This window comes from Pristis pectinata, chromosome 5 (genome assembly GCF_009764475.1).
Source record: "Pristis pectinata isolate sPriPec2 chromosome 5, sPriPec2.1.pri, whole genome shotgun sequence".
NCBI classification, from domain to species: domain Eukaryota; kingdom Metazoa; phylum Chordata; class Chondrichthyes; order Rhinopristiformes; family Pristidae; genus Pristis; species Pristis pectinata.
In genome coordinates this window covers 52,114,495-52,131,204 of record NC_067409.1, presented here as the reverse complement: position 1 = coordinate 52,131,204, position 16,710 = coordinate 52,114,495, and the positions used below count along the sequence as shown (strand labels likewise).

The 16,710-nt window shown below is 39.2% G+C and overlaps 1 protein-coding gene across 1 annotated transcript in view; it reads right to left on the bottom strand.

Moving 5' to 3' along the window:
* The window catches only part of LOC127570201 (tyrosine-protein phosphatase non-receptor type 3-like), a 143,986-nt gene that overhangs the window by 22,320 nt on the left and 104,956 nt on the right, over positions 1-16,710 (bottom strand). The window contains 5 exon segments of the mRNA XM_052015470.1: positions 8,970-9,098; positions 13,090-13,236; positions 14,889-14,905; positions 14,908-14,949; positions 15,608-15,698. Of these exon segments, the coding sequence (XP_051871430.1) occupies positions 8,970-9,098; positions 13,090-13,236; positions 14,889-14,905; positions 14,908-14,949; positions 15,608-15,698 (426 nt within the window).

The following is a 16,710-nucleotide window of genomic DNA, read 5'->3' as shown; positions in this document are numbered from 1 at the left end:
TTGTTTAAAAAGCAACTCTTTCCCATTTACTCAATCCTTTGAAATTCATTGTTGACTCTTTTAACACAATGAGACAAGAAAATAATTAATTTTCTTGTCTCATTGTATTAAAAGTATGCTGAAGTCAATAAACACAGTTGATCAGAACCAGAAAGTTCCTCATGACTGGGACGATGAGTGCACTTCAGCTGGTAAGCTTATTAGTTTGTGACTTGCTTATTTCTTTTGAAACAAGAATGGCCACCATGAAGATAATGGAGACAAGGGCACAAGTTCAATGCAGTGAGTGAAGAGATTATAAGGAGGCATTTCAATTCTTTGAATAATCCAAAATACATGACCATCACTTCCATGAAACGGCAATTTTCTATACCCTTAAAATAAGATTGCAATTGTTATCTTCCTCTGTTGCTGCATCTAAATATATTTATGACACTGACTTTGGTCATCTCCCGATTTATTTTCTAAACTGAGTGAATTGGACAACTCCCAGGCACGAAAGTACCTCTCAGATTAGAAGTCATTCCATACTTCCACCATTCAACCTCAAACACTGATGTAATAAACTAAAAATCAGGATACCAAAAACATCAAACTACTGGTAACTCAAACAAAATTAAGAATAAAACAGAAACTCAGCAGGTTTGTAGAGAGAGAAACAGAGTTAGCATTTCAAGTCGACGACTGGAGACATGAGAAAACAAGCATTTCAATTTGCAGAGGCAGGGGGGTGGGGATGAGCAGAGGGAAGGGAACGTCTGTGATAGAGCGGAGACCAAGAAAATTTAGATGACACAAGTGCAAATATTCAGCTGTGTATTTCCAGCATTGTCTTTTATATACTTCCAGAAACTGCAGAATTCTGCATCTCACAGTTCCAGTAAGGTTTGCCTTTTTTTTCCCCTCACTATTATCCTCACTCATCTCTTTCCAGTTTGCACTCCTCCACACAAATTAGCTTGAACAAACATTCAGCACCTATCCTTGGATGACACCAAGACATTCCCCTCATTTTGATTCTTTTGGTCACCACCCTAATCACAGACATTGTTCTTGCAAAGTTTTAAGTTGCAGAGAGCATGGGAGAAGGACAATAGAATAAAAGGAACATCTTTGATAGGGTGAGGCCAAGGTTGCTGATGGGATAGACACACTGTTTGCAAAGCTGTCTGGTTCATAAGATTAATAAGGGCAGTTAGAGAGAGAGGAAGAAAACAAACAATTGGGGATGTAAAAGCTTATGTAGAGAACTAAAGCAAAAGAAGAATGTTGGAAATGTCCAACCGATTAGACAGTGCTTGTGGAGAGAGCAATAACTGAGTCAATGTTAAAGATGGAATGACCTACTGCAGAACTACCCAGTTCTGATGCAAACTTCTCCAGTTCTAATGAAGAATCTTTGACCCGAAACATACATACCATTTCTCTTTCCATAGATGTTGGATGACCTCAGAATCAGGTTTATTATCACAGACATGTCGTGAAATTTGTTATTTTGTGGCAGCAGTACAGTGCACGACATAAAAATTACTATAAGTTACGAAAATAAATAAATAGTGCAAAAGAGGAATAACGAGGTAGTGTTCATGGACCGTTCAGAAATCTGATGGCAGAGGGGAAGAAGCTGTTTCTGAAACTTTGAGTGTGGGTCTTCAGACTCCTGTACCTCCTACCCAATGGTAGTAAAATGAAGATGGCATGTCCCAGATGGTGAGGATCCTTCATGATGGATGCCGCGCTCTTGAAGCACTGCCTCTTGAAGATGTCCTCGATAATGGGAAGGGTTGTGCCCACGATGGAGCTGGCTGAGCCTACAACCCTCTGCAACCTCTTTCGATCCTGCACATTGGAGGCTCCACACCAGGTGGTGATGCAACCAGTCAGAAGGCTAATTGTAGATCTGTAGAAATTTGCAAGAGCCTGGTGACCTACCAAATCTCCTCAAACTCCTAATGAAGTAGACCTGCTGGCCGACTGCATCAATGTGTTGGGTCCAAGATAGATCCTCTGAGATGCTGATGCCCAGGAACTTGAAGCTGTTCACCCTTTCCAGTGCTGACCCCTCAATGAATGATGATGTGTGTTCTCCAGACCTCCCCTTCCTGATGTCCACAATCAATTCCTTGGTCTTGCTGACATTGAGTGCGAGGTTGTTGTTGCGATACCACTCAATCAGCTGATCTATCTTACTCCTGTACACCTCCTCATCGCCATCTGAGATGCTGCCAACAACAGTGGTGTCATCGGCAAATTTATTGATGGCATTTGATCTCTGCCTAGCCAGAGGGTCATGAGTATAGAGAAAATAGAACAGTGGGCTAAGCACACATCCTTGAGGTGCACCTGTGTTGATTGTCAGCGAGGTGATGTTACTACTAATCTGCACTGACTGTGGTCTCCCGATAAGGAAGTCAAGGATCGAGTTGCAGAAGGAAGTACAAAGTTGGAATCTTTCAGAATTTTCTGTTTTTATTTTAGGTTTCCAGCACCTGTAGCATTTTGATTTTCACAACTTGTAACACTGCGATTTATAGTTTGTCACCCATTACTGCATTAGAAAGCAACAGCCAGATCATTAACTTGAAAGAGTGGGTGGAGGCTCTATTAAATTGGAAAAACTGCAAATTTTCTGTGGCCATTTGCTTATGAAATTTGGGCTGAAAGACTAATCCTATATGTAGAAAGAACAGCTGAGAAATATTTAAATAATATGGGTTAACATAGCCAAGTCTATTGGGAGGTGAATACCTAGGGACCAGTTGCTTACAACACTGTATTGAAATTTGACTTAATGCAATTTAGAATTAAGAAAATGCAATTTGAACAACAGAATCCACTACAAGCATGGAAGTAAATCCTTAAAATGTTTCAATGTAAATATTAGAAAGAGAATTAAAATAATGGAGTTATCTGCTTCCATAACATGATTCAATATTTTTTTCTCTTAATAGTGATCTGAAATTCAGTAAATGGATTCTGAAAATATAGGTCATTAAAGGGGACATTTAAAAAAAGTGTTAAAACTGAGGAGATAGTGTCAATTGTAAAAATTTAGCTACATATGGAACAAGATCACAATATAGGTTTTATATCTTCACTCATACATAATTTGAGGGTCTTGGCATCACTGACAAGGCCAGCATTTATTGCCCATAACACATTGCTCGAGAAGGTGGTGCTGAGGTAGCTTATTGAACCACTGCAGACCTTGTGAAGGTAGCCCTACATTATGTTTATTAGCAAGTTCCAGGAATTAGGCCCAGTGAAGATGAAGGACCAGTGATATTTGCAAATCAGGATCATGTGCAACTTGCAGTGGATCCTGCAGGTGGTGATGTAACTACATACCTGCTGCCTTTGCCCTCTTGGTGGAAAAGGTTGAAGGTTTGCGAAGTGCTATCGGATAGCCTTGGCGGGGAAATGCTGTGTATTTTGTAGATGGTACAGATGCGCTGGTGGTGGAACAAATGTACGTTTAGGGTGGTTGACTTAATGTTTGTCCAGCAGGCTGCTTTGGTGTCAATCTTCCAGACTGCAGTTAGCATTGCACTCAACCAGTTAAGTGGAGAGTATTCCACTAATCTATTGGAAAGGCTTCATGGTATCAGGAGGGGAGTCATTCACTGCAGGATACCCAGCCTTTGACCTGTTCTTGCAGCTACTGTATTTATGTGGCTGGTCCAGTTAAGCTTCTAGTTAATGATGACCCCCAAGGGGTTGATAGTGGGGAACTAGGATATAGCAAGGCCAAGGAATGTTAAGTATATATGGTTAAACTTTATGTTGATAATGGTCATTGCCTTGCACTTATGTTACTTGCCACTTATCAGCCATGCCTGAATGTTGTCTAGGTCTTGCTGCACGCAGGCATAAACTGCTTCATTTGTTGTGGAGTTGTGAATGGAATTGAACATTCTGAAATCAATAAACATCCCCATTTCTGACCTTATTATGGAAAGGTCATTGATAAAGCAGCTGAAGATTGAGCCCAAGACACTGTTTTAGGAACTTATTCAATGATATCCTGTAGCTGGGATGATTGACAAATAATCACACCCATCTTCCTTTGTGCAAGGTATGACTTCGACTATCGAAATGAATTTTTCTTGATGCACATTGACCAGGTTTACCATGGCTCGGCTATTCTTCACCCATTCAAATTCAGTCTTGTTATCAGTCACTCTCACCTCTCCTCTGAAAATCAGCTCTTTGGTCCATATTTAGACCAAGGCAATGACATCTGCAGTGTAATAATCTAGGCAAAATGAAAACTGGGCATCACCAAGCAGGTTACTGAATAGTAAGTGCCACTTCATAATAATGATAATGACAGCTTCCATCACTTACATGATGATTGAAAATAAAGAGATTGGATGGCCAATCAGCTGGTTTGGATTTGTCCTGCTTTTTGTGAACAGGTTATTCCTGGGCATTTATCCACAGTGGCTGATAAATGTCATTGTTGCACTTAATACTGAAATAACTTGGATAGAGATGCAGCTAGTTCTGGATAGAGGTCTTCAGTACTACAGCTAGGATGATATCAGATCCTTTGTTGTATTCAATGCTCACAGCCTTTTCTTGACATCACATGTGGAGTGTATTGATTCCATACAATAAATAAAAAATAAAGGGAAAGCATTACAATTTCAATGGCTTGTAGCTGATTAGAAATCCAAAAAAATTGTTTTGCCACAAGAGAAATCAAGGTTGGTGTGCAAGAAACAGCTGCACTTTATACCAGCGTGACTGGTAGAAGTAAACATTGTTAACACAAGATATGTTTAATGAAAATAAGCAATCAGCCTTGAGCCACAACTATTAAATATGAATGGTCTGCCCAGCAACTGTGAAAACATAAGGTTCAAGCCAATTGAAAGTGACTTGTTCTGCAAACCTCTTAAGCAGCAGAGGAACCAGCAGGAACTAGATAAAGAGATATCATGGAACTGCTGACACTCATGAAACCATAAGAATACTCTGAACTTGCATGTAATCAAGACAAATTGGAAAAATTGATATTAACAAAGGATACCGAGCCAGCTTCAAAAAAATCAAGTAATAAAACCGTCCATGCCCAATGTTTCTACACTGGCTTAAAATCTAATATGATGCTGTTTGGGTTTTGTGATTACGCTCAGCTCCAGGCTTCACTGGAAACTTATTCCAACCTTGGCTCTGAGGGCTGAATTCCAGATGCAAGCTGAGAATGACTGTCCTTGCTATCAATGCATCCATTGATCAAATATGCTGAAGGAATCCTGTTAAAAACTCAAGATGATAGGTGTCAAGAAAATCCTTTATGATGAAAGGTCATCAACCTGAAATGTTAAGTCAGTTCCTCTCATCCACAACTATTTCCTGCATTTTCCATGTTACTTCAAATTTCCAGCATCTATCAGACTTTACTTTTGGAATATCAAATTATAGCTTGTAAATTTGTTAATAACACTATACATTAACCACTCTATTGTCACCACTTCAATGTACAGTCCAGATGAAGTAACTAGGGAGATTTTCAAAAGGTAGATCATTACACTCTATAATTGTTATTATTTATTGAATTTTCGTACATTGAGTTAAATTATCTCCACATTATTACCTTACACAAGGAGATGGAACTAATGCAGGATGGAGTAACAAGGCAAGTGTGCAAAATGCAGTGTCAGGGAGCTTGACCACTGCCAATTTTTTGAACTATGTGGCTCTCAAAGCTGAAATAATTTCTTACAGCCCTTCTGTGTAGCTGGCAGATTTCTACAACCCTATAGAAATACATGCCACATGGTCTTGACCAGTTAATTAAGGCATTTTCTGGAAAGTCAGAAATAAACCATAATTGCATGGAAATCCAGAGATGAAGGCATTCTGAAGACAATACGATGAACCATAACTATCACAAAGAATCCAAGCAACTGGATGGGAAGGACAGTATACTTGTTTGTATTGTACTGAGTATACTACATGCAATGTTTTGTTATCATGTTTTATCTATGAAAAATTCAATATTGAGTCATACTTACTTGTTCACAGAAACTTATGGCACAAAAAGAGGCCAGTCAGCCTATTGTGTCCACACTGGTCAAAAATGAACCTTGGGTTAATCTCAACTCCCAGTTTGTGATGCACAGATCAGCAGGTAATGGCTCATCCATATTCATTTTAAATATGGTGTGCATTTCTGCCTTCTCCATCCTTTCAGGCAGAAAGTTCCTGACTCCTTCCACTTAGAACAAAACAATATTTTCCTCAACTTCCCTCTAATCCTTCTACCAATTAAATTAAATCTTGAACATACTTGAACACTAACTTGAGCATTTTCCTGCCATCAGATGTTAGGCTCTACGTTGTCAATCCAAGAGCATGAATTCATTTGTCCAAAATATATTTCACAAATTAGAGTTCATACCATTGGGTTGTAGGCTACCCAAGCAGAATATGAGGTGTTGTTCTTCCAACTTGCATTTGGCCTCTCCAAAGCAATACAGAAGGAAGAAGACAGAGAGGTCAGTGTTGGAGTGGGTAAGAGATTTAAAATGATGTCATTGGTTGTATGTCATTTTAACTCTCCTTCCCACTACCACACCAATCTGTCTGTCCTCTGCCTTCTCCATTGCTACTGAGAGGCCAAACAGAATTTGAATGAACATCTTATATTCTGCTTGGTTGGCTAGGAACCCAATGGTATGAACATTGGATTTTCCAATTATAAGTAACCCACACCTCCAGTGTACTCCTCCTACACACACTCACCCACCAAGTTTTCTTCTTGCTTAATTCACCTCTCTCATTACCCTCCCCCACCTAGCTCCACCTGCCCATCATTCCACACCAGCCTCCCCCCCCCACCCCACCAAGGTTACCTAACTGAACTGCTGCTTAGAATCTTCTGTTCTAAATTTTAACTTGCTCCAGCAAAGAAATGATAAAGACACCCCATGCCTTTCATGTAAATTCACATTGCAAGGATTGCCAGAAGATGAACAAGAGCTAATCATGATTGAGAGCCAGACTTGTCCAAAGTGGAGAAACACAAGTGCTTTTTCATGCTCCAGAATAAAAGCTTAAACATCCTCTACTATAGACACCTTCATGGAGCTGTGTGTCCTGGAGACCTGTGTCTAGTGGTGTGCCACAGGAGTCAGTGCTGGGATCTTGTTGTTTGTAATTTATATAAACAATTTGGATATGAAGGCATCGTTAGTAAGTTTGCAGATGATACTAAAATAGGTGTGTTGTAGATAGTGTAGAAGGTTATGAAAAATTACAGAGGGATCTTGATCAGTTAGGTATGTGGGCCGAGGACTGGCCAATGGCTATCAATCCAGATAAATGTGAGGCTTTGCATTTTGGGAGATCAAATCAGGGTGGGACTTGTACAGTGAATGGTAGGGTCCTGAGGAGTGTTATGGAACAGAGGGACCAAGGATTGCAAGGGCATAGTTCGCTGAAAGCAGCGTCACAGGTAGATAGGCTGGAGAAGGCAGCATTTGGCACACTGGACTTCATCAGTCAGGGCGTCGAATATAGGAGATGGGAAGTTATGCTGCAGTTATACAAGACACTAGCGAGGCTGCACTTGGGAGTATTGTGTACAGATTTGGTCGCCCTGTTATAGGAAATATGTTATTAACCTAGAAAGAGTGCAGAAAAGACTTACCAGGATTCTGCCTGGACTCAGGGGCCAGAGTTACAAGGAGAGGTTGTGTAGACTAGGACTTTATTCCCTGGAATGTAGGAGATTGAGGGGTGACCTGATAGAGGTGTATAAGATCATGAGAGCAATAAACAGAGTGAAAGCACTTAGTCCTTTTCCCAGGGAGGGGGTGCTAAAAACAAGAGGGCGTAGGTTTAAGATCAGAGGTGAGAGATTTAAAAAGGAACATCAGTGGCAGCTTCTTCATGCAAAGGGTGATGCATATTTGGAATGAGCTGCCAGAAATAGCGGTCGAGGCGGGCATATTAGCAACATTTAAAAGCCATCTAGATAAGGACATGGATAGGAGAGGTTTAGCGGGTTAAGGGCCAAACACAGGCAGATGGGACTAGTTCGCTAGGCAAAACAGTTGGAATGGATGTTGGGCCAAAGGCTATTCATGCCTTATGACTCTATGGTAAAGCCAAAGATTCCCCATGATCTAGGACACTGATCCACTGTTGGTAGCCTCCAGTCTTGCTGCTTCTAGGATGTTGCAGGTGAGGAGCCATCCAATGGAATTTAAGTCTTTGTTTAAAACATTAAATTTCACCCCGACCATCACCACAACCAGAGAAATCCACTCCTTGGAGTTTAACAATCATGCTGTAATGTGTTTAGTAACATGTGATGAAACATATTTACCACAAAGTCAATTCAAGAAGAACAGTCTTCAAATCTGAAACACTGACTCGGTTTCTGTTTCTACAGATGCTGACCTACAGCCGTTATAGTTTTTATTTCAGGTTTGCATTTCAGGTTTTCAGCATCTGCAGTTTTTTTTTAAGTCATGAAATGAACGGTAATTCCTTTCATCTCTGGCAAAGGGGCAAAAGCACACCCTCTGCTTCAATATAAAAAATCCCATTCAATCCCATTCCTTTTCAAGATCAGCATAATATAGGTCATGATTCACAACATTCTTTAAAATGTTTTTTTTTAAAAGACAACTTTTAAAATTCCTTTTTTGGGATACAGAAATCAATGAACTGCTGCTGTCCAAGCTGACCAAGATTTCTTAGTTTTCAGTGGGCCAAAGGCCACAAATCTTAAACACTCTAATCTGCCTTTCTTGCACAGAGATTCCTGACCTGTTGCGCACTTCTGACACTTCTTGTTTTTATTTACAATTCAGAATGCTTGCAGTTTTTCCTTTTATTCTATGACAGTAGTGGACTTAGCAAAGGAGTAAGTTATGCATTGTGAAATACAATATATAGGGAAAACGAATGTGACTTCTTTTTTAAATAACCAGAGAAAAAATGACACCTACCTCCAAATTAGTAAGTGTCATTTCCCTGAAAACATATGCGATGCTACAATCTTCTGAGTGACACGTCACCTGAAAATTGCCATATATGCACATTTCTGGAGGATCTGGCCAATATTGGTGGCATTTCACCTGTAACAAAAGAACAAAAGTTATCTAAGACAGAGTGAAGCTGTTCTCAAAGTAATCTGAAACAAAAATGCTGAACAAATTGATAATATACTGTGACATTTATTTCTATTTCTTTTTAAAAAGTACAGAAACATTGAAACAAAATTCTGTACCAAAAAATAAAAGTTACCATCAATCTCATTGTTCAGCTATAGTTCATGTAATAAGTAACATGGTCAGAAACATCAGTTATTAATCTAATCACCATGCATCAAGAACATAGATTACACCAATAGCTGACATCTAATCTAACCAAAGTTATGGTTTCTCCTCAAGAATGAAACAAGATCATATTAGGATCTTGGCACTAAGAATGACTTGCTTCCTCTCCACTTCCATGGGTTCTGAGGTGGCTGATGGAAACCAATGTTGGATATGTTGACTCCACAACAGGTGGGGCAGAAGGTGCCTGATGAGGTAGATAGGTGTGTGGTTTGGGAAGCTTCTTTTGCAAATTGCAGTGGATTTGTGTTTTCCCAAAGAAGGGAACCAAGGCTCAATTTCATCCCAATAATCCTTCCTTATTTTAAGAGATCAAAAAAGCCAGGGACTCCTATAAACTGGGGTTGGTTCGGATGTTACACATTTTCCAAGGAAGCTTTGAGAACACCCTTGGGTCTTTCCCTCTGTCTACCCAGTAATCTTTTCTTGTTATGGAGCTCTGAACAGGTTGTCCATTTCGGGAGCTTGGTGTCGGAGGTGACTGAGTACAGACATTCAATGCTTTGACATCAGCTTAGTTGAGGATACTGACATTAGTTGGCTTATTCTGTCTGTAGATTTGGCAGAGACACATTGGTAGTATCAGAGACAGTTCATGTCTCAGAATCATACAGGAAGGCAGGGATCACTGCTGCCTGCTAGACCAAGAACTTTTTGGTGGATTTGAAACCTGGATCTTCAAATATTCTTCTCCACAGTTTAAGTCCATGCTAGTGCAGAGAAAATGAAAGTGAATTTCATCACTGTTGTTGTCCTTATTGAGAGGTGGCTCCCCAAATAGGGCCTATGTTTATTGTTGGAGGGCAGTGTTAAACAGTAGGTAAAGAACCTTTGTTTTGCAATGTTAAGTTTAAGGCACATCCTCCTGTATGCTGCAGTGAACTGGGCAACAGTTGAGATTGGCCTCGGACACAAATACACTTAAGCACTTTCCATGTGCTGCAGTTCAATGACCACAGTTGGCATGATCTTGTTTTTTGAAATTGAGGAGATGATGCTTAAGTGGTTTCATATTTGTCCAACAAATTAACTCCATTTCAGTGGAAAATTCTCACCATATAAACAGGGTATATTACATATGTTTGTATTTCAACTAAATTGCACTATTATTTATCAAGGATGACTTGCTTCGACTCCAGTTTTATGGGTTCTGAGGCTGCTAATGAAACAAATGTGGGCTACAGGCTCAACTATAGATGGCCAGGCACTAATGCAGAACCTGTGCTCCTGACGCATGGTCACGAGGTTTTCACTACCATTCTAAATGCTCTATCTTCATTTTGAGCGGTCATGACCAGAGATTCCTAGCAGTCAGTGGGACTATTGCATTTTAAGGAAGCTTTGAGCACATAGTGAATCTTTTTCTGTGTATCTGGTGATCTCCTTTAAAGATGGAGCTTGGAATATAGTGTCTATTCAGGAGTCTGGTGCTGGGCATGTAAACAATGTGCCAACCCAACATAGCCATCTGAGTAACTGGGGCCTCAAAACTGGAGAATGTTGGCTTGTGAGACGATGAAGTTATTAGTTCGCATACCTTTCCAGTGAATTTGGAGGATTTGGCAGGGACATCATTGATGGTATTTTTTCCAGATACCTGCCGTTAATAGTCCAGGTCTCAGAAACTCAAAAAAGGGCAGGATTAACTGGTGTCCAATGGAGCACGAGTTTTGTGTGACACCTGAGGTTTAGATTTTCAAAAAATCTTTTCTTCCATCAACCAAAGACTATGCTGGCTAGAGTCATGGAGTACTACAGCACAGAAACAGGTCCTTCAGCCCATCTGGACCATGCCGACCTGATCTTCTGCCTAGTCCCATCTACCTTCACCCAGACCATAGCCCTCCAAATCCCTCCCATTCATGTAACTATTCAAACCTCTCTTAAATGTACAATCCACATCTACCACTTCCACTGGCAGCTCGTTCCACACTCTGAATGAAGTTCCCCCTCAGATTCCCCTTAAATATTTCACCTTTCACCCTAAACCTATGCCCTCTAGTTCTATTCTCACCCAACCTTAGGGGCAAAAGCCTGTATGCATTCACCCCATCTATACCCCTCATAATCATCTATACCCATATAAGATCTCCCCTCATTGTCCTGTACTCCAGGGAATAAAGTCCTAATATATTCAACCTTTCCCTATAACTCAGGTCCTCAAGTCCCAGCAACATCCTTGTAAATTTTCTCTGCACTCTTTCAAGCTTATTGATATCCTTCCTTCCTGTAGGTGACCAGAACTGCCCACAATTCTGGTCACCTCAGGAAATTCAGCTGTGGCGCAAAAGCAAATCTGGAATAACAACACGTAAATCATGGTATAAAAATTAAAAATACAGAACTTCAACCAGCTTATTAGCTGAAATCTACATCATAAAAGTTTCATTTTCTGTACATAACATATTTAACATTGTAATGTTCCAAGAACACAAAAAATAAAATCAAATAATTGCAAATATGAAGAATGATGCAAGAATTGTGGTTCTTCAAAGCCAACACTGAGACTACTCTTCTGAATTCAAGGCAGGTCTTCAAAAGCTAAATTAAGCAGCCTGAACATTACACTCTCCAATTGCTTTCCACTGTTTAAGTTAACAATACAAAAGGCCCTTGGGCATTGCCTTTGAAGGGCTTTCCATCATTTAGGTATAGTGAGCAAATTGTGGTAGCAGGAACTTTCTTGCGATATACGATAGTGAATACTCCTTGCATACACCATCAACTTCCTTTGTCATGTTTTTACAAAAGATAATCAGCATGAGAATGGGAAAACCTACATTTAAAATGAAAAGTGTGTCAATTTTTCACTGTTACATGTTGAAGCAATTTTTGTTTTGAGCCTAGCTTGTAAACAACAGCTGCTACCCACCTCTAGGAAATTCAGTTGTGACACAAAAGCAAATCTGGAATAACAACACGCAAATCATGGCATAAAAGTTAAAAATACAGAACTTCAACCAGCTTATTAGCCGAAATCTACATAAAAGTTTCCATTTTCTGTGCATAACATTTTACACTGTAATGTTCCAAGAACATTAAAACAAAATCAAATAATTGCAAATATGAAGGATGATGTGAGAATTGTGGTTTCCAATTCCACTATCAAACAACAAAATGACAATGTTTTTGCATAGACCAAAGGAAAACAAGCTTCTAATTTTGAATGGCTCAACAAAAAAATTTGTTACTTTCATAACCTTAAAAATATAAAGTTCTCATTGCACTGATATATCTCTTTAGGTTTTTTCTCATTTCTGCAATGTCCAGTCTTATAAACATTGCTGGACTCCTCCAATTAAACCCTCTTCTGCACACCCGATTTCTTTTGTCCCTACCATTGCCCATGTGGCCGTCATGTCTGAATGAACAATATCTGTGCTTACAAGTTGAAAGCAAGTGCTAGGAGGTAATCAACAGGAGTTCTCATGTCCAGAAAGAAATGTTTACTGTACAACATCTTAAATCAAGATTCTAGCTACAAATTTGATTTCTAACTAAGTTAATTTTGGACAGACTTAGAATCAAAAATATCTTCCCTGTTGTATATACCTCAGCTACTCGAACTTACTGATAATATTGGAAAACCTTTAAATTTACAGCTGAACAAAGTGATTGTTTCCATTGCTTTCAGTAATTAATTTGAATAAGGCTCATTGTTGGAGGTCATCTCAATAGAAATAACATACTTCTTCACATGACACCAGATGTGGAAAAATGCAACATTTACCCGTCCTCTTTCTGTCAATGTTGTTAACATGACAATTAACGATGATCCTTGCTCCCACACAGTTTGCCAAAAATGTGGACAGGTATGTGGAAGTGGACCTTGGGCAGCTATATACTTATTAAGAATAGAGGTACAACAGATTTCCATCTGTGGAAGAAACAGAAGGCAAACATTACAGTGAGGCAGCTTATTTTGCAATGCTAACATGATAAATTAATCCGAATACTTGGTAAGCTTGACATTTTTGCTTTTTGGAGCTAAAGCTGAAAAAAAGTGTTTTTCCCCCCTCAGAAACTTTTTAATGATCTATCAAAGACTGAGCCCCAATTAGCAAGTCTTAAGGATGCAATAAAGACAGATGACACTAGTTGAAAGTCTTCTTGCATCTTGGGATACCTTTGCTTGCTATAATCTTACAACCACATTCCTCTCATTAGTCCTGTCAAGTAGCAGCAGAGCAGGGTGAATGGATAGGAAACCTCCAGGGACCTATACCTATACCCTGTGGAAGATAAGTGAATGAAGTGAGGGAAAAATATATAACATCAATGAAGGATTAATGATGTTTATTAGGGTGAACAATGCTACAAAACATTGCAGTAATGGTTGTAAAATATCACTTCATATTTGTTTGCTTGTAATGAGTGCCCAGATACAAAAATTGACTATCCATAGGAAGGTTATTAAAGATTTTAACTTAATTACAGGCAGTGATGCCCAGGATGATAAACTGACAAGGAAATAGTATCAAATAACTTTGAATACATTCAGTTTCTGTGTTTATACTGCATAAAATATTCAAATTCCTACTCCAAAAAATGCTCTAAAATCAATGAATCATTGGTAACACACCTGAGGAGCATTAACAATAAGGAAAGTAAAATGCTCAGATTTGCAACATCTGCAAAAAAGAAACCCACAAAGTTCTGGAAAAGACCATCTGTACAGAGAGTGTTAGAATTCTGATGCAAGGTTATCAACCTGAGACATTGGCTCTGCTTCTCTCTCCACAGATATCACTTGATCTGCAGGGTAATTCCAGTGTGTTTTCTGCTTTTGTTCAAACATTAATTGGCATGAGCAGTCCCTATATATTACCAATCTTATTTGAAATTATTGGATTTAATCATGAATTCTCTTTTGGGCTTAGAATTATAAACTGCACTTTCCCCAGAATAGCCTTTGATCCTTTCCCTTGCACACACACCCAAAGATAACATTGTGAACTACAATGCCAAATACCTTTAATCATATAGTGATTTCCTATGAAACCAATATTTAAAGGCAGCGTGTTTTTCATTCCAAATTCTCCATTCAATTTCTTAAATAGGCCATTGGGAAAGAATGCACCAATTTTCTCTCTGGAAAAGAACCTTCCTGTCATAGAGCACTGAAAAATGCATTAGGGTAATAAAGGACTTAAAATTGCACTTGACATTCTATACCTCTGATGTCAGGGCTTCAGTGCCAATGTACCACTAATATTCATTTATCTTTTGGGAAATGAATGATAGTATATACTGTACTTTGACTGAATGCTGGTCATGATTTAGTCACTCTCTGCTGATTGGTGCAACAGATGGTCTCCAAATACCCACACTGATTTTACTTCAATTTAAATCTGGCACTCTTCCAGTGTCCAAATTGACTCAATTCCAGATGGACAGTAGGTCAAACAAACTATTTATACTCCTGCATTGCTCTCAAAAGATAACTTCATTCAGCATTTATCAAGAGCCTAGGACCATTTGGACTGTATCGATTTTTTCCCCCTCAATAGCATCAAGGTGAATACTTACATTTACATAATTGGCATATAATAATCTTCTGATCCATTTAATAAAACCCTTGTGACATCATCTGTTTTAAAAGGGAAAGATAAAATTAAGATCTCCAAGTTGTTGCTCTCAAAACTCTCTGCAACATCATCGTGTAAATTCAGATATGGTTCAATATTAATTTCTAATGTATTGTAAATTAAACCACTGACCATGCCATTTTACCAGCTACTGCAACATTGGGCCAGATCTTTCCATCTGAAGCCAGCATTAATGCTGGGATTCTCCATGAAGTCCTGGCTTCCAGTGTCAATGTGGGCTCAGCCAATAGTGGCACATTCTGCCCTGCTGCCTGTTCTGTGCTGCACCACTGAACTCTCTTGGCTCTTAAGCTGGAAGTTCCTCCAGCAGTGTGCTTTTTTGCTCTAGATTACAGCATCTGCAGTCTCTCGTCTCTCTTGGCTCCCAAGCTGGGAAGTCTGCCTGCTGAGCCCGTATCAGACTAAATCTGGCAAAAGTGCTGTGGTCCCATTCAAATGAGCAGGAGAAATCATCTGTAGAGGTTTTTGTTTTTAAAAAAGTTGTTTAGCGTTTTTTTTCCATATTGTGCACACATTTTCCAGTATTCTCTCTGTAACACATTTTTTTTTAAGTTTTAGGTGGGTCCTGTGTTTTCGAATGTTTCTGAATGTCAAAGATATTTTCAGAAATAAGCCAAGGAAAAAGCACTGAATACTCACATGGTAATACATCTTTATACCTGTTTCTGTCCACATTCTGTGTCATCTTTGCACATGAGATGACTAAACCTGGTTTTTTTCTGTACAATTGCTAGAAAATGAAAGTGAAAAGCATTAGTTCTAATTAGCCGCTGCTGAATTTTTACATTTTTTTTGCTCAATCTCAAACTAGGTGATAGGTGCAATTTTTATCTTAATACAGGACAGCACTATGTTACCCATCGGTATTTCATGCGCCATTCTTTGAAGAGGAAGAAGACTTGCACTGAGCCACATCAGGCCTTCTTTTGTTCATAAATTTAGTGATGACACTTCTGTGGGCACATCTCTCTCCACAGAATAAAGCTGCATGATACTCTTCTCTGACATGCATTGAAATCCTTTAACCTCAATATTTTGCTGATTCTCCCACAGTTTGTCTAAACACCTATATACGTTTTATTTAATCCTGGGATTAGAAGATTTTCTTTTTGGTAACAATCCCATAGCATTTTGCACATTGTTGTGGAGTTTAGGGCTTTAGTTTAAAATTGCCAATTGTTATTCTACAGCGATGTATAAAAATTGTTTTTGCCTTTCTCTCCTTACCTTTGACCCGTCCCCCGGTGGATCTGCTCTCCCCTCCTCCCCCGCACCTGCCTCTCACTATCTCTCACCCTGCATCTACCTATCACCACCTTGTGCCCACCCCACCTCCCCTCTTTTGTCTATCTATCACTGCTCTGCTTTTCCCTCCTAGAAATTGGGCTTCTCCTTTTCTTATTTTCAGTCCTGAAGAAGGGTCCTGACCCAAAATGTTTACTGCCTGCTTTTCTCCATGGATGCTGCCTGGCCTGCTGAGTTTCTCCAGTATCATAGATTTTTTCATCTAGATTCCAGCATCTGCAGTGCTTTGTTTCTCCAGTATAAAAATGTCATAACAGGACATCTCATCAAAAGTGTTTGATAATTTGCTGCAAAAAACACTTCCCCATACAGCCAAGAAACATATTCATACATTGAGAATAGAACTACATGTCTTCCTGTATAATGAAAGTTTGCCATCTTGTAAAAGGTGAAAGACTAGTGATCAAGGCTGTAATATTTTTACCATCCTTAAAGTT